This window comes from Jaculus jaculus, chromosome 19, assembly GCF_020740685.1.
Source record: "Jaculus jaculus isolate mJacJac1 chromosome 19, mJacJac1.mat.Y.cur, whole genome shotgun sequence".
Classification (NCBI taxonomy): domain Eukaryota; kingdom Metazoa; phylum Chordata; class Mammalia; order Rodentia; family Dipodidae; genus Jaculus; species Jaculus jaculus.
In genome coordinates this window covers 44,685,190-44,705,206 of record NC_059120.1, presented here as the reverse complement: position 1 = coordinate 44,705,206, position 20,017 = coordinate 44,685,190, and the positions used below count along the sequence as shown (strand labels likewise).

Genomic DNA, 20,017 nt, shown 5'->3' with positions numbered 1-20,017 from the left:
GTTTTTTGCCTGATTTTGCACTTGTGCAGATGGAATCTTGTGATGTTTACTTTTCCATTTTGTGCCCAATATTACTTTCTGAGTGGATGGAGAGACATCCATTCTGTTGTGTGTTGCCAAAGGACTTGGGTTTTTCAAGGTAGGGTTTCACTCTAGCCCACACGACCTGGAATTCACTCGTAGTCCCAGGGTGGCCTCGAACTCATGGTAGTCCTCCTGCCTCTCCTCCCGAGTGCTGGGATTAAAGGCGTGCACCACTACGCCTGACCTAGGACTTGGGTTTTAATCCTGGCTTTGCTACTCAGTTTATGACCATCGGGTCTTAGTTTCCTTGTTTATGATATGAGAATGATAGTAATACCTTGGTTCATTGTTGTTTGTAATACTGTAAAATTGACAGTGATTTAAATGTACTGGTAAGTGAATGAATATACAGAATTCATTGTGATCATATGGTGGAATACTACATAGGAGATAAAATAAATCTTGTCTGTATGTCAACATGTATAATCCTTACACACATGTATAACAGAAATTTCTGTAAGAATACATATAGAATTCAAGCTAATGGTTGCCTTAGGTATTGGGGTAATAGTAGGAGACAGAACCAGACTTGGGAGAGGCAATAAAGGGAACTGTTTCTTTATGTGTAACATTTTATTTTCTTCACATTAAAGAATCTGAAACATATATAAGATTCTGATAATTGTGAAACAGTTAATGTTGTCTAAAATGTTTCCATGCTTATAAAGTTTTCATTTTGTAAATTAATAAATTGTGGGGTTTCATTTTAGAATTCAACTTTATGATATTGTAGTGTGTTTGAAAAGATAATTGTTTGACCATTTTTTCCACTTTCTAGTAAGCCTCTAGATAATGCCAGTAAGCTTGCACAGCTGGTTGAGAAAAAACTTGAAGACTACTACAAAATTGATGAAAAAAGCCTAATAAAGGTAATTTGTAAAAGGCATATAATGACTGTTATAAGCATTTTTTCTAGTATAGATTTGGATCATTGAAATGGAGCTCCAATATCAACAATTACTAAACTAAGTAATTATTAAATTATTATATTGAATTAGCAGACAGCAGTAAAAACTTTAATGGTCAGTAGATGTTAGAGGGAAAGATGAGTCGTCAGCATTGTGTCCACATCCTGATTCTTCTGCTTAATTCATGGTTATGATAATTAGCAAATTATATAACTTCTTTGTACCTTTTTTTTTTTTGAGGTAGGGTCTCCCTCTAGCCAAGGCTGACTTGAATTCATGATGTAGTTCTCACGCTGGGCTCCAACTCACAGTGATCCTCTTATCTCTACCTCAAGCATTGAGATTAAAGGTGTGCCCACCACTCCCAGCCAGAAGGGTTTTTTTTTTGTTTTGTTTCAAGGTAGAGTCTCACCCTAGCCCAGGCTGACCTGGAATTTACTGGTAGTCTCAAGGTGGCCTCCACCTCAAACTCAAGGTAATCCTCCTACCTCTGCCTCCTGAGTGCTGGGATTAAGGCATGTGCCACCACACCTGGCCTAAATTTTTGTTTCTTTAAGAAAATACTTATTTTTAAATTAGTGAGAGGATTAAGCAAGTGAATGTGTGTATGCTTTAGAAAAATGCTTTACGTTGAGTCAATATTTAATAAATGTGGTAATTTCACTATTCCTGGAATTATCTTGAGCTATTTTTTTTAATTTATAAAATGGGTGAGATAATATGTACCTTATTTGTCTGATATGAGGATCAGCTGAGGTAACAGGTAGGTCTTTGATACACGTATAGGAAGGACTTTAGTAATAACAACAGTTGTTATCTTCTAAAAATTATGTTATCACAGACTGAGGTGGAAGCTGGGAGGGCTAGCATGAGGAGTAGTTGAAGAATGAGGAGCCTGAGGAAGGTGCAGGGGGCTGGGGCTGGGTGGCCGCAGCTGGAGAGGAGAGGCAGGAACTGAGGAGAGGCTGAGGGAACCACCAGGGCCGTGAGACAAGATGAGTACGTGTGCTAAACTGCAGTCTTGGGAGACATCCTGCCAAAGAGGCATGAGCTTCAAGATTGAGCCGAACTATGAGAAAAGAGGAAGCTTGTTGTGAGAATAATAGTATTCTTTTGGTAAAGGCACAGAAAAAAAGGCAAAATTTAGGATGAAACAACTTCGGTGAGACGGAAGTTCAAATTTTAGATGTTACACTGATTACCTTAAAAATTATCAGTTTTGTGGTTGGAGGTCTTTTTACAGCTGTTACTCTGTTATAGTCATGAAGATGAAATGGCTTAGCATACGTGGTAAACAGTGAATGAATGTTTGTTGAACAAAAGGATAGTAGTATTTCTTTAGTCCTTCACACTTTCAGTGGAAAAAAGGCAAACATGAAATTCTTTTTGCCTGGAAAATGCCCTTCAAATGCTTGATGCCTTTCTGTTTTTCAAGTACCTGGTGAAGGATGACCTCTTTTGCGAAGCCTGTCCCAAATCTTCAGGCCAAATGATTTTCCCCCATATGCCCCAGCCCTGATATAGCACTTAAACTGTTTTCTCCTGTGAATATTTAAATATGAAAACATTTAGCTCATCTAGGTTGATGCCATACTATTTGCTGGGTGCTGTGATGTGATTGATGGCATTAATATGTTTATAGCAGTCTTAGAAGGCAGAGGTTCAGTGAGTATATCTCATTTTTACCAAAGGACTACTGTCACATATATAACATATATGTTATATGTATAACAAGTTGAGGAATTTGTTCAGGCTCATACTGTAAGAAAGTGATCAAGGCTGAACTCATATCCTATTCAGATTCCAAATGCTAAGCTCGTTGTCCCTGTACCATATTGCCTGAAACTATTAGAAAAGTGACTAATTAATTCAGACATATTTTAAAGGTCTAAGCTGTATGATTTACCTTAGTTTTCTGTGTGTAGACAAAGAAGCATTTGTCTGAATTGTGCTTACCTCTTACTGCTTTGAAAAAAAAGTCAGGAATAATTCTTTTGAATGAAGTATGAGGCAGGCTTGGTTGGCATAAATTTATAATCCAAATACTTGGGAGGCTGAGACAAGAGGATCACATTCAGGGTCTCTCTGGGCTTCAGAGTGAGCTCAAGACCAACCTGGGGAACCTAGAAACCGTGTCTCAAAGTCAGGTTTTAAAAAATAGTCTGGAAGCTGGGCATGGTGGTGCATGCCTTTAATCTCAGAACTTGGGAGGCAGAGGAAGGATGATCACTGAGTTCAAGGCCAGCCTGAGACAACATAGTGAATTCCAGGTCAGCCTGGGCTAGAGTGAGACTCTAGCTTGAAACCCACCCAACCCCTCCCAAAATAGCCTGGAGATCTAGCTCAATGGTAAAACCCCTCCTTGATGTGTGGGAGACCCTGGGGCTCGATCCCTAATATCAAGGGGAATAAAGATAAAGACCGTGGTAGGAAGCCCCAGTTAGCTAATATGTGTAGTGCTTGGTACTATTTGTGAGTTCTATTAACAGCTGTCTTAGTTGTCATCAATAGGATCTTTTTTTTTTTAATTGAGCTACATACTCATTTAAAAATATTTTCATTTATTAAGAAAAAAAGAGGCAGACAGAGAGAGTGAATATTGGTGCACCAGGGCTTCTTGCCACTGCAAACAAACTCCAGGTGCATGCACCACTTATTGCATCTGGCTTTATGTAGGTACAGGCAAGTGCCTTACTCTGAGCCATCGCTCCAGCCCAACAGGATCTTTTTATATGGCATAATAGCTAAAAGTATGGACATTGCAGTGAAGCTAACTTGAATTGAAACTCCATTCTGCCCCCTTTTTTAAAACGTATAATTTATTTATTTATTTATTTGAGAGAGAGAATGGGTACTCCAGGATCTCCAGCCACTGCAAACGAACCCCAGATGTGTGTGCCCCCTTGTGCATCAGGCTTACGTGGGTCCTGGAAAGTTGAGCCGGGATCCTTTGGCTATGCAGGCAAATGCCTTAACTGCTAAGCCATCTCTCCAGCCCAGTTGTGCATTTTTCTTTCTTTCTTTCTTTTTTTTTTTTTTGTTTGAGGTAGGGTCACACTCTAGCCCAAGCTGACCTGGAATTCACTATGTAGTCTTAGGGTGGCCTCAAACTCATGGCGATCCTCCTACCTCTGCCTCCCAAGTGCTGGGATTAAAGGTGTGCACCACCACGCCCTGGCTTCTAGTGCCCTCTTTATCAAATGGAAATAATAATAGTCTTATGAGATTGCTATAAGAACCCTGAAATAATACCGTGAAGTGAAATAATGTCTTTCTTGGTTAACATATGTCTAGTATCTAGTTAATTAGTAGCTACTATTCCTAATTTATGCCAGTTTTAATATTTGTGGAGATGAATTCACAAGAAAATAATTGTGGCTGGTCAGGGTAGAATATGCCTATAATTAAGCACTTAGGAGACTGAAGCCGAAAGTTAATGAGTTCAAGGTCGGCCTGGGTTACATAGTGAGACCCTGGCCTTAAAAAAAAGAAAAGAAAGTCAAATGTTACTTTTTTTTGGTGGGGGTCGGGGGCGGGGGGGGGCAGGGGGGGCTAGCCCAGGCTGACCTGGAATTCACTCTGTAGTCTCAGGTTGACCTTAGACTCAACACGATACTCCCACCTCTCCCTCCTAAGTGCTGGGATTAAAGGCATGTGCCACCACGCCTAGCCAAATGTTACCTTAAAATTTTTTTAATTGTTTATTTATTTATTTACTAGATACGGAAGGTGAGAGAGAGAGAATGGGCACCCCAGGGCCTCTAGCCAGTGCAAACAAATTCCAGATGCATGCGCCACCATGTGCATCTGGCTAACCTGGAACCTGGAGAATAGAACCTGGGTCCTTAGGCTTCATAGGCAAGCGCTTTAACAGCTAAGCCATCTCCAGTCCCCAAATGTTAACCTTTTTAAAAGAAAATTCAAGAAGAATATATTGTATATAGATTTTTTTTTTAATTTGGTTTTCAAGGTAGGGTCTCACACTAGCTCAGGGTGGCCTCGAACTCATGGCAGTCCTACTACCTCTGCTTCCCAAGTGCTGTGATTAAAGGCATGCACCACCACACCCATTGGAAGATTATATTGTTAAATATAACCTCTTAATTTATTAAGTTTTTAGTTACGTAGTCTTGGATATTACCCTAGGGTACCTCTTCGATTTTTACTATGTAGTTTCACATTCTTAAGGCAGTTAACTCTCAGTTTTGTTTTATTGTATGTTTTTGGTGGGGAGAAGGATCAGAACTTATTTTCTGAGATATTAAAAATGTATGCACACACACAGAGAAATTGAAATTTCTTAAGATCATTTTATCTTGTTATTCTAGGGTAAAACTCATTCCCAGCTCTTAATAATTGATCGTGGCTTTGATCCTGTGTCCACTGTCCTGCATGAACTGACCTTTCAGGCAATGGCATATGATCTACTCCCAATTGAGAATGATACATACAAGCAAGTATAACTCGAAGGGCATATGAAGGGTGTCTGCGTGCAGACTCTGAGCATGTAATGACTGATGGTGGCATTAGAAATCTGAAGTCCTGTAACCATTTGTATTTAGAGACCTTATTTTATCTTACTCCACTAATCATCATCTTTACAAAATATGTTTACTATGTAAGTTAATGGACAGTTTGCTTCAGAGATTTTTGAGTATATTTTCCTTCTTAACATAGTAGGTTGACAATTAGGAATAGGCACAATTTACCATTTATTAAGTGAATTAAAAAATAATATATTTTGATTATTTTGCAAAGAGAAAGAATGGGCATGCCAGGACCTCCTGCTACTGTAAACAATCTCCAGATGCATGTGCCACTTTTTGCATCTGGCTTTATGGGAGTTCTGGGGAATTGAACCTAGGCCATCAGGCTTTGCAAGCAAGCGCCTTAGCCACTGAGCAATCTCTCCAGCCCAAAATTGATTTTTATATGAGACACTCACTTCAGAACTAAGGTCAAGTAAAAAAGTAACTGAAAAATGAAACAGTTTTCTGTCAGGAGGCCATTTTTCTCATCCTTATATATCATTCACGGGTATATATATGTGTATCTATGTATACATATATATGATACACATTCATTACATGTTTCTTTAAAAATATATTTATTGATGGAGGGGCGCCAGGGCCTCCAGCCACTGCAAACGAACTCCAGATGCATGCGCCTCTGCCTCCTTGTGCATCTGGTTTACATGGGTCCTGGGGAATCGAACCAAGATCCTTTGGCTTTGCAGGCAAGTGCCTTAACCCCTAATCCAGCTTTATTACATGTTTTTGACATCATGGTACCTAAATCAAATTAAAATTTTCAACCAAGCTTTACTACTAAAAGGCAGGCACAGAAGCACATACATGAGATTCCAGCACTTGACTGGCTGAGGAAGAAGGATCACAGGCCTGGGCTACATTATCAGACCTTATCTCAAACAAACAAACCAACATACCAAAATGATTACTCAAACATAGTAACAAAAATGAAAATTAGGGGCTGGAGAGATGGCTTAGTGGTTAGGGATTTGCCTGCAAAACCAAAAGATCCCAGTTCAATTCTCCAGAACTCATGTAAGCCAGGTGCACAAAGGGACACATGCATCTAGAGTTTATTTGCAGTGGCTGGAGGTCCTGGCGCACCCATTCTGTCCCTCTCTTTCTCTCTCTCTCTCTGCCTCCTTCTGTGTCTCAAATAAATAAAATATATATTTTTAAAAAATGAAAATTAGGGCTGGAGAGATGGCTTAGTGGTTAAGTGCTTGCCTGTGAAGCCTAAGGACCCTGGTTCGAGGCTCGATGCCCCAGGACCCACGTTAGCCACATGCACAAGGGGGCGCATGCATCTGGAGTTCATTTGCAGTGGCTGGAAGCCCTGGCACGCCCATTCTCTCTCTCTCTCTGTCTGCCTCTCTCTCTCTGTCACTTTCAAATAAATAAAATGGACAACAAAAAAACATTTTTTTTAATGAAAATTAGAGGAGCTGGAGAGATGGCTTAGTGGTTAAGGTGTTTGCCTGAGAAGCCTAAGGACCCAAGTTTGATTCCCCAGTACCCATGTAAGCCAGATGCCCAAGGTGATGCATGCATCTGGAGATTGTTTGCAGTGGCTAGAGGCTCTAATGCACACATTCTCTCTCTCTCTCAAATAAATAAAATATTTTTTACAATCTTTAAATGAAAATTAGGGCTACCGAGATGGTTGAACAGTTAAGGTACTTGCCTGCAAAGCCTAATGACTCAAGTTCAGTTCCCCAGTTCCCACATAAAGCCAGAGGCACAAAATGTCACATGCATTGGGAGTCCATTTGCAGTGACTGGAGGCCTGGTGCACCCATTCTCTGTTTGTCTCCTACCTCTCTCTCTTTGCAAATAATAAAAATATTTATTTAAAAAGTTTTTTTTAAAAAAATAGGGCTGGAGAGATGGCTTAGTGGTTAAGCATTTGCCTGTTAAGCCTAAGTACCCCAGTTCAAGGCTCGCTTCCCCAGGACCCATGTTAGCCAGATGCACAAGGGGGCATACACGTCTGGAGTTCGTTTGCAGTGGCTGGAGGCCCTGGCGTGCCCATTCTCTCTCTCTCTGTATCTGCCTCTCTCTCTGTCACTTTCAAATAAATAAATAAAAATAAACAAAAAAAAATTTCTTAGGGCTGGAGAGATGGCTTAGCGGTTAAGCGCTTGCCTGTGAAGCCTAAGAACCCCGGTTCGAGCCGGGCGTGGTGGCGCACGCCTTTAATCCCAGCACTCGGGAGGCAGAGGTAGGAGGATTGCTGAGAGTTCGAGGCCACCCTGAGAATACATAGTGATTTCCAGGTCAGCCTGAGCTTGAGTGAGACCCTACCTTAGAAAAACCAAAAAAAAAAAAAAGAACCCCGGTTCGAGGCTCGGTTCCCCAGGTCCCACGTTAGCCAGATGCGCAAGGGGACGCATGCGTCTGGAGTTCGTTTGCAGTGGCTGGAAGCCCTGGCTCGCCCCTTCTCTCTCTCTCCCTCTGTCTTTCTCTCTGTATCTGTCACTCTCAAATAAATAAATAAAAAATGAACAAAAAAAAAGAAAAAGAAAAACAAGGAACTAGGCGTTGAGGTGCATGCTTTAAAAAAATTTCTTAAATTTTTTAAAAAGCTTAAAATAATAAACTTGGTTTTATAAATTTTATGCTTATATTAATTTAGTAGCTCTGGGCTTAATAAAACAAGCCTGTAATCCCAGCTACTTAGGAGGCTGAGGCAGTGGGAGAATCACAAGTTGAAGGCCTGCATGGGCAGCAGAGTGCAAGGACAGCCTGGACAACCTCCGTCTCAAAGAAATAAAAAAAGCTGGGCGTGGTGGTGCACGCCTTTAATCCCAGCACTCAGGAGGCAGAGGTAGGAGGATTGCTGTGCGTTTGAGGCCACCCTGAGACTGCATAGTGAATTCTAGATCAGTCCTGCCTCAAAAAAAAAAAAAGCCAGTTGTACCAAAAGTCAGTTCTCTTCAGCGTCCCTTTTCAGGGTCGGAATGTCCTAGTGCTCAGTTCAAGGCCATCTTCCTGTTGACCCACATTGAGAAACATCCTCTCTCGTGGCTTGTCTGTTCTCGGCTCTCATACTGTGTCTATTCTTGCTTAACTTCAGGTTCTTGTCCAACTGCCTCCTTGGTGTCTTCACTTGGAAAGCCTGATGGGCATCTTAAACTCATATGTCACGTCTGAGCTCCTGAGAGGCCCCTTCATACTGCCCTGGTTTTCCCCATCTCAGTAGTTGGCAGCTCTAATTTTAGTTATTCAGACAAAAACATTTTTTTTACTTTTTATTGACAGCTTTCATAAGTATAATACAATAAACCATGATAGTTCTCTCCCATTCTTCCCCTTCAAATCCACCCTCCATTGAATCTCTTCTTTTTTTTCTTTTTCTTTTCTGAAATATTTTTATTTATTTATTTGCAAGGAGGGAATGAGTGAGAAAGAATGGGTACACCAGGACCTCTAGCTGCTGCTGCAGATGAACTCTCGATGCATGCCCCACTTTGCGCGCCTGGCTTTACATGGGTCCTGGGGAATCAAACCTGAGTCATTAGCCTTTGCAGGCAAATACCCTAACAGCTGAGCCATCTTTCCCAGCCCATCCCTTCTTTGTTCCTGTTAGTCTATCTTCTCTATTGATGTCATCATCTTTTCCTCCTGTTAGGAAGGTCTTACATAGTAGTGCCAGGCACTGTGAGGTCATGAATATCAAGGCCATTTTGTTTCTGGAAGGTGGCATTGTATTCCTTTGGCTCTTACATTCTTTCCACCACTTCTTTTGCAATGGGCCCTGAACCTTGGAGGATGTGATAGAGATGTCTCAGTACTGAACACTCCACTGTCACCTTTTATCAGTACTATGGTGACTTTTGAGTCATACTATCATCTGAAAAGAGAACTTTTATCTAGCCAAAAGTGAGAGTGGCATTAATATATGGATATAAACATAAAACAGTGCTTAGTTTGGAGGGTGTAATATATGCATTTAGCCAGACAACATCAGGTGTTACTCCCTAGGGCTTATAACCTCACAACCATAGACTTTTGACTAGCTTTTCAGTGCTGGGCATGTATGTCTTCCCGTGGAGTGGGCCTCTAGTCCAATCAGAGTGCAGTTGGTTTCCCCCATAACAGACATGCCACTATTGTACCAGTTGGCACATTTGACCTGACTGGCCAGCTGTAAGACTTTCAGGGTCCAGTGCTGTTTAACACCATTGATGACTTCTGTCTAAAGGCTGCATGCTGCATAGCTCTTTCCATCTTTCGGACAGGTAGTCAACAGGGAGGAGGTTTTCAGCTCAGCTCCAGCTTGATTTTTCAGTGACCTAAAGCCCAAGTATGTGGCATATTTAGCAATATGGTCTTACCATCTAGTTCTGGTAGAAAACCAAAGGCCTTGGCAATGGCCTGAAATATTTTGGGGGCACCAGGGACCTCCCTAGCCAACAATTTACTGGAAGGTATCCCAGCCCTGACACTGGAAATTTTCCAGTTACTATAGCTTCTGGGCAGACCAAAACTTTGGTCATCTCCCCATTAGCTTATGGAGAATCACGTTCAGAAGGATTTGGTTCATCATCAGATCTTCACAACTGTCTTTTTAAGACCTACATAATTTTTTCATCTGTATTATGGCAGCAGACTTTTTTTAAATTCCAAGGCAGGATTTGCTATATATATCATCCTGGCCTCCACTTCACTTCAACTGTGGTCCAGGCCTTGAACTCAGCTATCTCGCGGCAGACTTCTAGTGCTGCCCTTCCGTCTTCCGCCCTCAGTTGTCCCTTAGCTCAGGGGAGAAGAAAAATCTTAGTAAGACCGAGGTCAGTACATGTCACTTTAATCAGAACTTTAGGTGGCTTCCTCTACTGCTGAGCAAAGCCAAGGTGCATTGTCTGTGCTCTCCTGCGTTGTAGTTGACTCGATGGCCTCTTACTTCCCCCAAGTTCACTACACTCACCTCTTTACTGACCTCATCACAATTTTTGATGAAAACAGAAACTAAGCAGTAAATTCTAAGTTTCCAGAGACCTTTTCATCTTGGAGACTATTTACTCTTAAGGAATTGTTGTCATCACTGAGTTGATAATGGTGCTACTGATTAATCTTTGTTTATGAGACAAAAATCAAAAGTATTATACAAGAACAAAGTGGTATTTGAAATGACAAAAGGGCTTTCATCTTTGTAATTAAGCATAGACATTTACTCATTGGGCATCAGTAATTAAGCCCACACAGGAACATAGTTTTAAATGAATGTATTTACATAGCAGAAATCTATATGTATTGTCTGTAGTCTGTAGAACTAAGAATAATACTAAATATGGTCCTTATAATTGTGGCTTGGGAAATTTCACAGTCTAAAGGACAATTGAGTCTTCTTTCCACAAATAGGAGGGTATCTACCTAGAGAAAGGAGAAATTACATTAGGCAAAGCAATTGGGCAAGCCCACTTTATTTGAGAGAGAGTGACAGAGAGGGAATGGGTGTACCAGGGCCTCCAGACACTGCAAACAAGCTTCAGACGCATGCACCACCTTATGTATCTGGCTTATGTGGGTTCCTGGGTCCCTAGGCTTCACAGGAAAGCATCTTCACTGCTAAGCCATCTCTCTAGCCCAGGAAGCCCTTTTATCAGCAGAAGTGAGCTATTGAAGCTATCACAATTTCTTAGGGACACTCTAGTTTATTTTCTCCTCATTTCTTCCTATTCTTTAAAAGAAATATTGGATGGGCAAGGGCAAAGAAACATGATAAATGTTGTTTGTGAATTCTGTGCTGTGAAACCCCCGCAGCTGTCTACAAGGGGTAACATTTATGTTCTTAACAGATATTTGATAGTTGTGCTGTGAGTTTTTAACACATCACAGTAATTTTAAGCTGTTAAAACACATACTGTTAGTACATTCAGTCTTGTTAATCTTTAAAGTTAACTTCTTATTTTCTTTTTTTTTTTTTTTTGGTTTTCGAGGTAAGGTCTCACTCTAGCCCAGGCTGACCTGGAATTCACTATGGAGTCTCAGGGTGGCCTCGAACTCATGGTGATCCTTCTACCTCTGCCTCCCGAGTGCTGGGATTAAAGGCGTGCGCCACCACGCCTGGCTTAACTTTTTATTTTCAAGTGTGTTTGGGGGCAGCGCCATTAGGGTCTCTTGCCACTCTTAAGTGAATGCCAGATGCTTGCATCACTCTGTGCCTGGCTTTTACATGGATGCTAGGAACTAAACTGAGGCTGGATTTGCAAGCAAATGCCTGTAACCGAGGAGTCATCTCCCCAGCTCCAGTCCTGTTCTTTTTGTTTGTTTGGTTAGTAAATTTTTGGTTTTTGAGACAGGGTCTTGTGTAGCCCAGGCTGACCTTGAATTTGCTTTGTAGTGAAAGATAACCTTTAATTCATGATCCTCCTACCTCTGCCTTCTAAATGCTGGTATTGTAGGTGTGCACACTTAGTCTTGTTCTTAAAGTTAAATGTCGGGCACTGAATCTTCGTTAAAGTCTGTTCTGCCAAGACTATAAATCCAGCATTTAAGAATAAAAATATTCTGCTAAACTGTTAATATAAGGATATTAATCTACCTTAGTCTTGAATAGGTATTATTCCCCTAAAACAGTGGATTAAGTATATTAGCTTTCAGTTTCTTTTTCAAAATTACTGTTTGTGGAAATGCTTATTCCACTTTGGGGAGTGGGGAATCTAGACGTTTTCTGCCTCTGTCTCCTCGTAGATATAAAACTGATGGAAAAGAAAAGGAGGCCGTCCTTGAAGAAGACGACGACCTGTGGGTCAGAATCCGGCACCGGCACATTGCAGTCGTGTTAGAGTATGTGGACCGCGTTCATTTCTGTTCTGTAGATTTTATACCCAGTATTGTATAAATACATACAACCTTGAAGTAGTGCGAAAAATTAACTTGGACATTTCTCACAACTGACAGGGAAATTCCGAAGCTTATGAAGGAAATTTCATCAACAAAGAAAGCAACAGAGGGAAAAGTAAGCATCTTAATTAACCTTCAAAATGATGAGAAAGAGTAAATTATTTTTTTCCCTTTAGTTGGTTGGTTACTTTTTGTTGATTTTGTTTTCTTATAGTTTTGTTTGAGACAAGGCCTCCTGTAGTCTAGGCTGACCTTGAACTCACTGTGTAGCTGAGGATGACCTTGAATCTTTAATTGATCATCCTGCCTCTACCTCCCAAATACAGGGATTACAGGTGTGTGCTACTATGTCCAGTGGCAAGGGTGAGTTTTAAACAAAGTGGAAAATGAAAAGATTAAAATTATTTAACTTTCATCAACACATGCATGTGAAACATACTGTATATATACAGTTTTTTATTTTTTATTTTTATTTGAGAGTGACAGACAGAGAGGAGGAGGAGAGAGAGAGAATGGGCACGCCAGGGCCTCCAGCCACTGCAGACGAACTCCAGACGCGTGCGCCCCCTTGTGCATCTGGCTAACGTGGGCCCTGGGGAATCAAGCCTCGAATTGGGGTCTTTAGGCTTCACAGGCAAGCACTTCACCACTAAGCCATATCTCCAGCCCTATATACAGTTTTTAAATAGACTTTTTTTTCCTTTGTTTCTCCTACCTAGGGACAATCTACTGGGCAACTGCTGAGGTCAGGGTAACCTTGTGGATGTGATGTATGTGCGGGTCTGTGGCATGATACCGCCACTTGAACCTTTTTTTTTTTTTGAGGTAGGGTCTCACTGTAACCCAGGCTGACCTGGAATTCACTATGTGGTCTCAGGATGGCCTCAAACTCATGGCAATCCTCCTACCTCTGCCTCCCAAGTGCTGGAATTAAAGGCGTGTGCCACCATGCCTGGCTCACTTGAACCATTTTAAAAAGCATTCACCTAGGCTGGGGAGAGCCTCTGGGTCAGGGAAATAGAGCTAAGTTTCAGGGCAAGAGGGATCTGGAATGTTGACAGTTCCTTCATTCATCTCAGAAAGAAACATTTATTCCAAGAAGAAGGGATAACCAGTTACCTTCCTTAGCTTCGCCCTTTCCCTTGTCCATCTGCCCTTCAGCTGCCCAGCCCCGGGAAGTAGGTAGCAGAACATCTTTCACATGAGGGCAGCAGCATGGAGGGCATCTCCCCAGTGCAGAGCTCTTGTAGTTGTTTCCTTTAAAAAAAAAAAAAATTCTATTTATTACTTTTTTTTCTTTTTTTAAAATTATTTATTTATTTATCTGAGAGAGAGAAAGAGAATGGGCATGCCAGGGCCTTCAGCCACTGCAAACAAACTCCAGATGCATGTGCCACCTTGTGTATCTGGCTTATGTGGGTCCTGGGGAATCGAACCTACATCCTTTAGCTTTGCAGGCAAGTGCCTTAGCTACCAAGCCATCTCCCCAGCCCCTTTATTTTCCTTTTCAAAGTAGGGTCCTCACTGTAGCCCAGGCTGACCTGGAATTCACTCTGTAGTCTCAGGGTGGCCTTGAATTCACAGTAGTTCCCCTGCCTCTGCCTCCTGAATGCTGTGATTAAAGGTGTGTGCCACCAATCCCAGCTTTTTATTTATTTACTTACTTACTTATTTGCAAGAAGAGAGACAGAATGGGCGTGCCAGGGTCTTATTCTGGAAGATGCCTCTGGTCTCTATCTTCCCCCACCCCTGGCCTTTGTCTCTTTAGAATCCTCACAGAAAATGATCCTTAAAAACTTAGTGCCTCTTCTTCTTCTTTCCTCCTCTTCTTCCTTCTTCAGAAAGGGATTTTTAAAAAATATATTTAACTTATTTGTTTGAGAGAGGGAGGGAGGGACGGAGAAAGAATGGGTGTGCCAGGGCTTCCAGCCATGTGTGCAGCCTTGTGCATCCAGCTTACGTGGGTATTGGAGGATCAAACCTTAGTCCTTAGGCTTCACAAGTGCCTTAACCACCAAGCCCTCTCTCCAGCCCCTTAGTGACTATTTTCTCACGTGGTCTCTGCTGTTTCACCTGTCAGCTTTTTATTGTCTGCCAGATATTGTCAGTGATGCATCACAGAGCCCCTGGGTGGTGGTCTGTCTACAGAGTGTTGAGTTTTGTCCTGGCAGGTGGTTTAAATTGTTGAAGAGTAACCTGACTGTTAAGACTTTGTGTGAGGCAGGGCTCCGCTTAGAGAACTTCACTTTTCACTGAATTCTAAGGCACAGGCCTAACACTGTCCGCAGTGTTCACTTAAGTCTTTTTACTTTTTCTAGATCGTGGGCTGCTAGCAATTTCTTAGCACCGAGACAGCCCTGACTAGCACTTAACTGTTCAGTCGTCGTTCTCCACTAGGCTTTTCAGTGTTACGCACTGTACATTAGGATTCTGGGGCAAACTCTATACCCACTTCCGTATTATGTTCTTTGTCTCTAGAACTCTGCCTCCCAAAATCACCTATCTCAGCAATCTCAAGCTGGTCTTTTTCTTTGTCCAGAGGGACACTGCTTCCGATCTCAAGTCTGCTTGCTTTAGTGTGGCTGGGAGAGCTTCCCAGGGGGCTGGCAGGAGGAGGGCAGGAGCCTTTGGTGCTGCCTCTGCTTGGAGCTCTTTTTCACCTGTTGCCTGAACTGAAAGCTACTGTTTTATTTGGACAATTTTATTTTTGTTTATGGGAAGAGCAATTTTGGCATCAGCTACTTCATTATAACTCACTTGTAGGCCCAAAGTTTTCTCTTGAAAAATTTGTCATATGTTTAATAAATTAACTAGGTTTGATAATCCTTAAAATTACCTGATTAAAAGGTTTGCTTTTTCCTAGACGTCACTTAGTGCTCTTGCTCAGCTCATGAAGAAGATGCCCCATTTCCGAAAACAGATTACTAAGGTAAGCAGCTTCCTGTTGAGTAGATTTGGTTGTCAAGTCCTATGGTTAGGTTAGCAATGAGTTGCCTGGAATAATTGTTAATTGTTCTCCGTAATTTTACTGAAGGGTCTGAAAAATCTTTCCAATATCCAAGCTACATAGTAGCTTTTTGTATACATCATAACTTTATTCAAATCCAATGTAGCTTTCTACAGAACAACTGAACCAAATAATGTTAAATTTAGCAACCTCATAGAAAAATTTGACACTCAACTCTGCCTGTACCCTCATTGCTAGGGACTAACGGTGTTTTTTCTTCTTCCTCTCTCCTCCTTCCTCCCTCTTCTTCTTCCCCCTCCTTCCTCTTTTCCCTCCCCCTCCCCCTCCTCTTCCCCTCTTCTTTTTGTTGTTTTCCAAGGTAGGTTCTCACACTAGTCCATGCTGACTTGGCACTCACTCTGTAGTTCCAGGATGGCCTCAAAATCACAGTGATCCTCCTACCTCTGCCTCCCAAGTGCTGAGATTAAATATGTATGCATTGCCACACTTTGTTGTTGTTGTTTTTCTTCTTGGAGTGTGTGGGGGGGTATGTGTGGGGGGTGTAGCAGTTGATCTTAAGGGAGGAGAGAGGAAGTTTGACCTGGTGGAAAAGAATCTGGCCTAATCTTGTCCCATGTCAGGGTGGAAGTAGTCTGAATACTGGGCTTGCGCTGAGCTAATAGACCTTCGGGTCCGCTTCCAGTGACATGCCCTCATCAAGACCCCATCTCCCAAAGGTCCTACCAGCTGTAAATGGCATATGAGGCCACGGGGGACATTCACACTCAGAGGACCTCAGCGGTGTGTACACGCACACGTACGTGCCGTGTTGGGTGTCTTGCTCCATTGCTCTTCTACCTGTTCTTGCTTGAGCCTGAGTCCTCCATACCCTTCCCCCCCACCCACAAGCTCCAGCCATTCCCAGGTGACTCCACTATGGGCCTGGGGTTACATACATGTGTGGCTGCACTCAGTTGTTTGTGTGGCCTGAGTCTCTCAAGCCTCCTTAGGCCCTCATGCTCACACAGGAAGGGTTCTTAACCACTGCACCATCTCCACAGGCCCAAGCCCGTGTTTCTTTAGATTAACAGTCATCAAGTAGATTTCAGCATTTAAGATCTATAGCAAAGCAAACCAAATATCCTCCTTCCTCCCTTCTCCCTCCTTATACCTTTCTCACCAGGGGAGGTTTGCGGCCCAGCCCAGGTTGACTGACCTGGATCTCACTCTGTAGTCCAGGCTGGCCTTCATCTCACAGTGATCCTCCTACCTAGTCTGAGTGCTGGGGTTCCAGTCTGAGTCACTGTGTCCAGCTTAGCCTTTCTTTTTTTTTTTATTTTTTTTTAATTTTTTAATTTTTTTATTTTTGGTTTTTCGAGGTAGGGTCTCACTCTGGTCCAGGCTGACCTGGAATTAACTCTGTAGTCTCAGGGTGGCCTTGAACTCAAGGCGATCCTCCTACCTCTGCCTCCCGAGTGCTGGGATTAAAGGCGTGCGCCACCACGCCCGGCCAGCTTAGCCTTTCTTAAAAACACTGTCTTTTTCTGTTTTTATCATGCAATATTCTAGTTCAGAACTGATGAAATAAATGAAACCCATTGTTGCTAGTCATCAGGTCTTGACTTTTTTTCCTTACCTCATTTTCATCACTGCAAACTCAACACAGATTTAGCACTGCGGTTCTGTTCATCCTGTCTGTTGAGCAGCATCTGTCAGTCACATCCATCCTCACTTCCTTCTTGCCTGTTTCCCTTTAGTATGTTCCCTTCTTTCACCTAAGCCCATGTTTTCCTTAATATTATGTCACACAAAAAGAAATTAAAATGCTGTGAATGATCAGTGTCTTCTATTTTGCAGCAAGTCATTCATCTTAACTTAGCAGAAGATTGCATGAATAAGTTCAAACTTAATATTGAAAAGCTCTGCAAAACTGAACAGGTATGTGTAAAGTCAGTATTACCTATGTTCACTATAGATGTGTAAATGAACAAAAAGTTTTTGCACTATACTGTGGCTGAATTTCACAAAATCACAGCTTCTTAAAAGGGGGTCTACCTAGGTGGTATTTGCTAATTACTTTATGTTACTGTAACAGATACTTCAAAAAATTTTATTATTGACAGCTTCCCTAATTATAGACAATAAACCATAATTTCCTCCCCCTACCACTTCCCCCTTCACAAGTCCACTCTCCATCATATCCCCTTCCCCCTCTCAATCAGTCTGACTTTTATTTTGATGTCCTCATCTTTTCCTCCTGTTATACTGGTTTTGTGTACATAGTGCCAGGCACTGTGAGGTCATGGATATCCAGACCGTTTTGGGTGGAAGAGTGCATTGTAAGGGGTCCTACTCTTCCTTTGGCGCTTACATTCTTCATGCTACCTCTTCCTCAAGGGGCCCTGAGCCTTGGAAGGCGTGATAGAGATATTTCAGTGCTGAGCACTTCTCTGTCACTTCTTTCCAGCACCATGGTACCTTGTGAGTCATCCCAAGGTCACTGCCACCTAAAAAGAGAAGCTTCTGTAACCAAAAGTGAGAGTAGCATTAATACATGGATATTAACATTAAGAGAAGTGCTTACCCCAGGCAGTTTGGTGAGCATAATATATGCGCTTAGCCAGACACCAGCAGGCCTGTGACAGATACTTTCATTGATCAGTTGATGAGATGAAATGTTTGTTTTGACTCACAGTTTTGGTTGCTTGTTTTGTTTCTGATGTTGGACACACTTGTCTGGCCAAGTTAAACTGCTCATCCCCTGGCCGAAAGAGGAAGGGGCGGGCCAGAGGTTCCATTTCCCCTTCAGTGACAAGCAACCTCCCCCAAAACAGAGAAGACCTCCCAGTAGGCCTTACTTTTTATTTTCTCACCTCTCAGGAGCACCAATCTGGGAACAAAACCTTATCACATGAGCCTTAGCACTGACAGTCCAGATTCATACTACAGCACCCACTGGCATTAACAAGTAGTTGTATTGTATTGGTTTTTATTTTTTTATTTTATTTTATTTTTTTGGTTTTTCGAGGTAGCGTCTCACTCTGGCTCAGGCTGACCTGGAATTTACTATGGAGTCTCAGGGTGGCCTCGAACTCTTGGCGATCCTCCTACCTCTGCCTCCCGAGTGCTGGGATTAAAGGCGTGCGCCACCACGCCCGGCTCATGTATTGGTTTTTAGTAAGAAACACTCCTAACCTTGTACATTTTTAGTTTAAAGGAGTGATTTAAGTTTTTGGAGCATCCCTTAAGGGCTTTCTTAGGGGTACAGCATTGAATATACATACTGTCCAGCAGAGCACTGCATAGGTGCACTTTACTTGTCCTTATGAGAAGTGTTTGTATAAAACCCGAATTGTTTAAATCATTACACTAACATAACAGAAATTGAAGGTAGGTTGCATATAATATTGAGTATTGTAGTAGCCACATTAAAAGTCAAGAGAAGTACAGTCAACCAGGCATGATGGTGCACACCTTTAATCCCTCCCCAGCACTTGGGAGGCGGAGGTAGGAGGATCTCTGTGTTTGAGGCCAGTCTAGGGCTACAAAATGAGGTCAGTTCGAGCTGGAGTGAAAAAATTTTTTTAAATCCTTGAAAAAATATTATTGAGATATTTTAAGTTCTTTTATATCAAATATTCAAAATATGGTATTTTTAATGGAGCACATTACTTTTGCTTGTCCTCGCTGTAAGTGTTCAGTAGCCACGCCACTGGTGGCTGCCATGTTGGGTAACACAGGGTGAAATTAATGACCCACGTCCTCTCTGGTTTACTTTTTTCACTTTAAGTACAATAAATAGATTAGAAGTGACATTCACATTTTCCTGTGTGAAATGTCATCAATATTCCATTAAAATTTGGCAATTTAATAATAGATAGTTTAGGGACTGGAGAAATGGCTCAGCAGTTAAAGGCATGTGCCTGCTGGTCCAGGTTCACTTCCCTAGAACCCAAGTAAAGCCAGGTGTTCAAAGTGGTACATGCGTCTGGCATTTGTTTGCAGTGGCTACAGGTCCTGGCATGCCCATTCCTTCTCTGTCATTCTCTTTCTCTCTGCTTGCAAATATAATAATAATAGCAGGAGTAGTGGAGGAGGAATAGCTACTTTAATAAGAAAGTAAACTTGGATTATTGACCACCGTCTACTTAATTTTCATTCAGGACTTGGCACTGGGAACTGATGCAGAAGGTCAGAAGGTGAAAGATGCCATGCGAGTGCTCCTTCCAGTTCTTCTCAGCAAAAATCATGATAATTGTGACAAAATAAGAGCAATCCTACTTTATATCTTCAGTATCAATGGTAATGAATTTTTTTTGTCTATTTTTTTTTTCAAGGTAGGGCTGAACTCACTCATCGTCCCAGATTGTCCTTGAACTCATGGTGATTCTTCTGCTTCTGCCTCCCAAGTGCTAAGATTAAATGCCTGAACCCTCCACACATAGCTCTTTCTTTTTAATTTTTTTTTAGTATTTTATTTGAGAGAGAAAGAGGCAGATAGAGCAAGAGAATGGGCGCACCAGGGCCTCCAGCCACTGCAAAGGAACTCCAGACACATGTGTCACCTTGTGCATCTGGCTTACATGGGTCTTGGAGAATTGAACCTAGGTCCTTTGGCTTTGCAGGCAAGCGCCTTAAATCACTAAGCCATCTCTCCAGCCCCCCCCTCCCCCGCCTTTTTTTTCTTTTTAAAGAGCAGA

The 20,017-nt window shown here is 42.0% G+C and overlaps 1 protein-coding gene across 2 annotated transcripts in view; it reads left to right on the top strand.

The window, feature by feature from the left end:
- Stxbp3 (syntaxin binding protein 3) overlaps positions 1-20,017 on the top strand; it is a 67,788-nt gene that overhangs the window by 36,410 nt on the left and 11,361 nt on the right. For both annotated transcript variants that reach the window (XM_004659055.2, XM_045138804.1), the window contains exons 8-14: positions 863-953; positions 5,321-5,445; positions 12,218-12,313; positions 12,428-12,485; positions 15,234-15,299; positions 17,175-17,255; positions 19,481-19,619. In XM_004659055.2, coding sequence (XP_004659112.1) covers positions 863-953; positions 5,321-5,445; positions 12,218-12,313; positions 12,428-12,485; positions 15,234-15,299; positions 17,175-17,255; positions 19,481-19,619 — 656 coding nt within the window. The remainder of the gene's footprint in view (positions 1-862; positions 954-5,320; positions 5,446-12,217; positions 12,314-12,427; positions 12,486-15,233; positions 15,300-17,174; positions 17,256-19,480; positions 19,620-20,017) is intronic.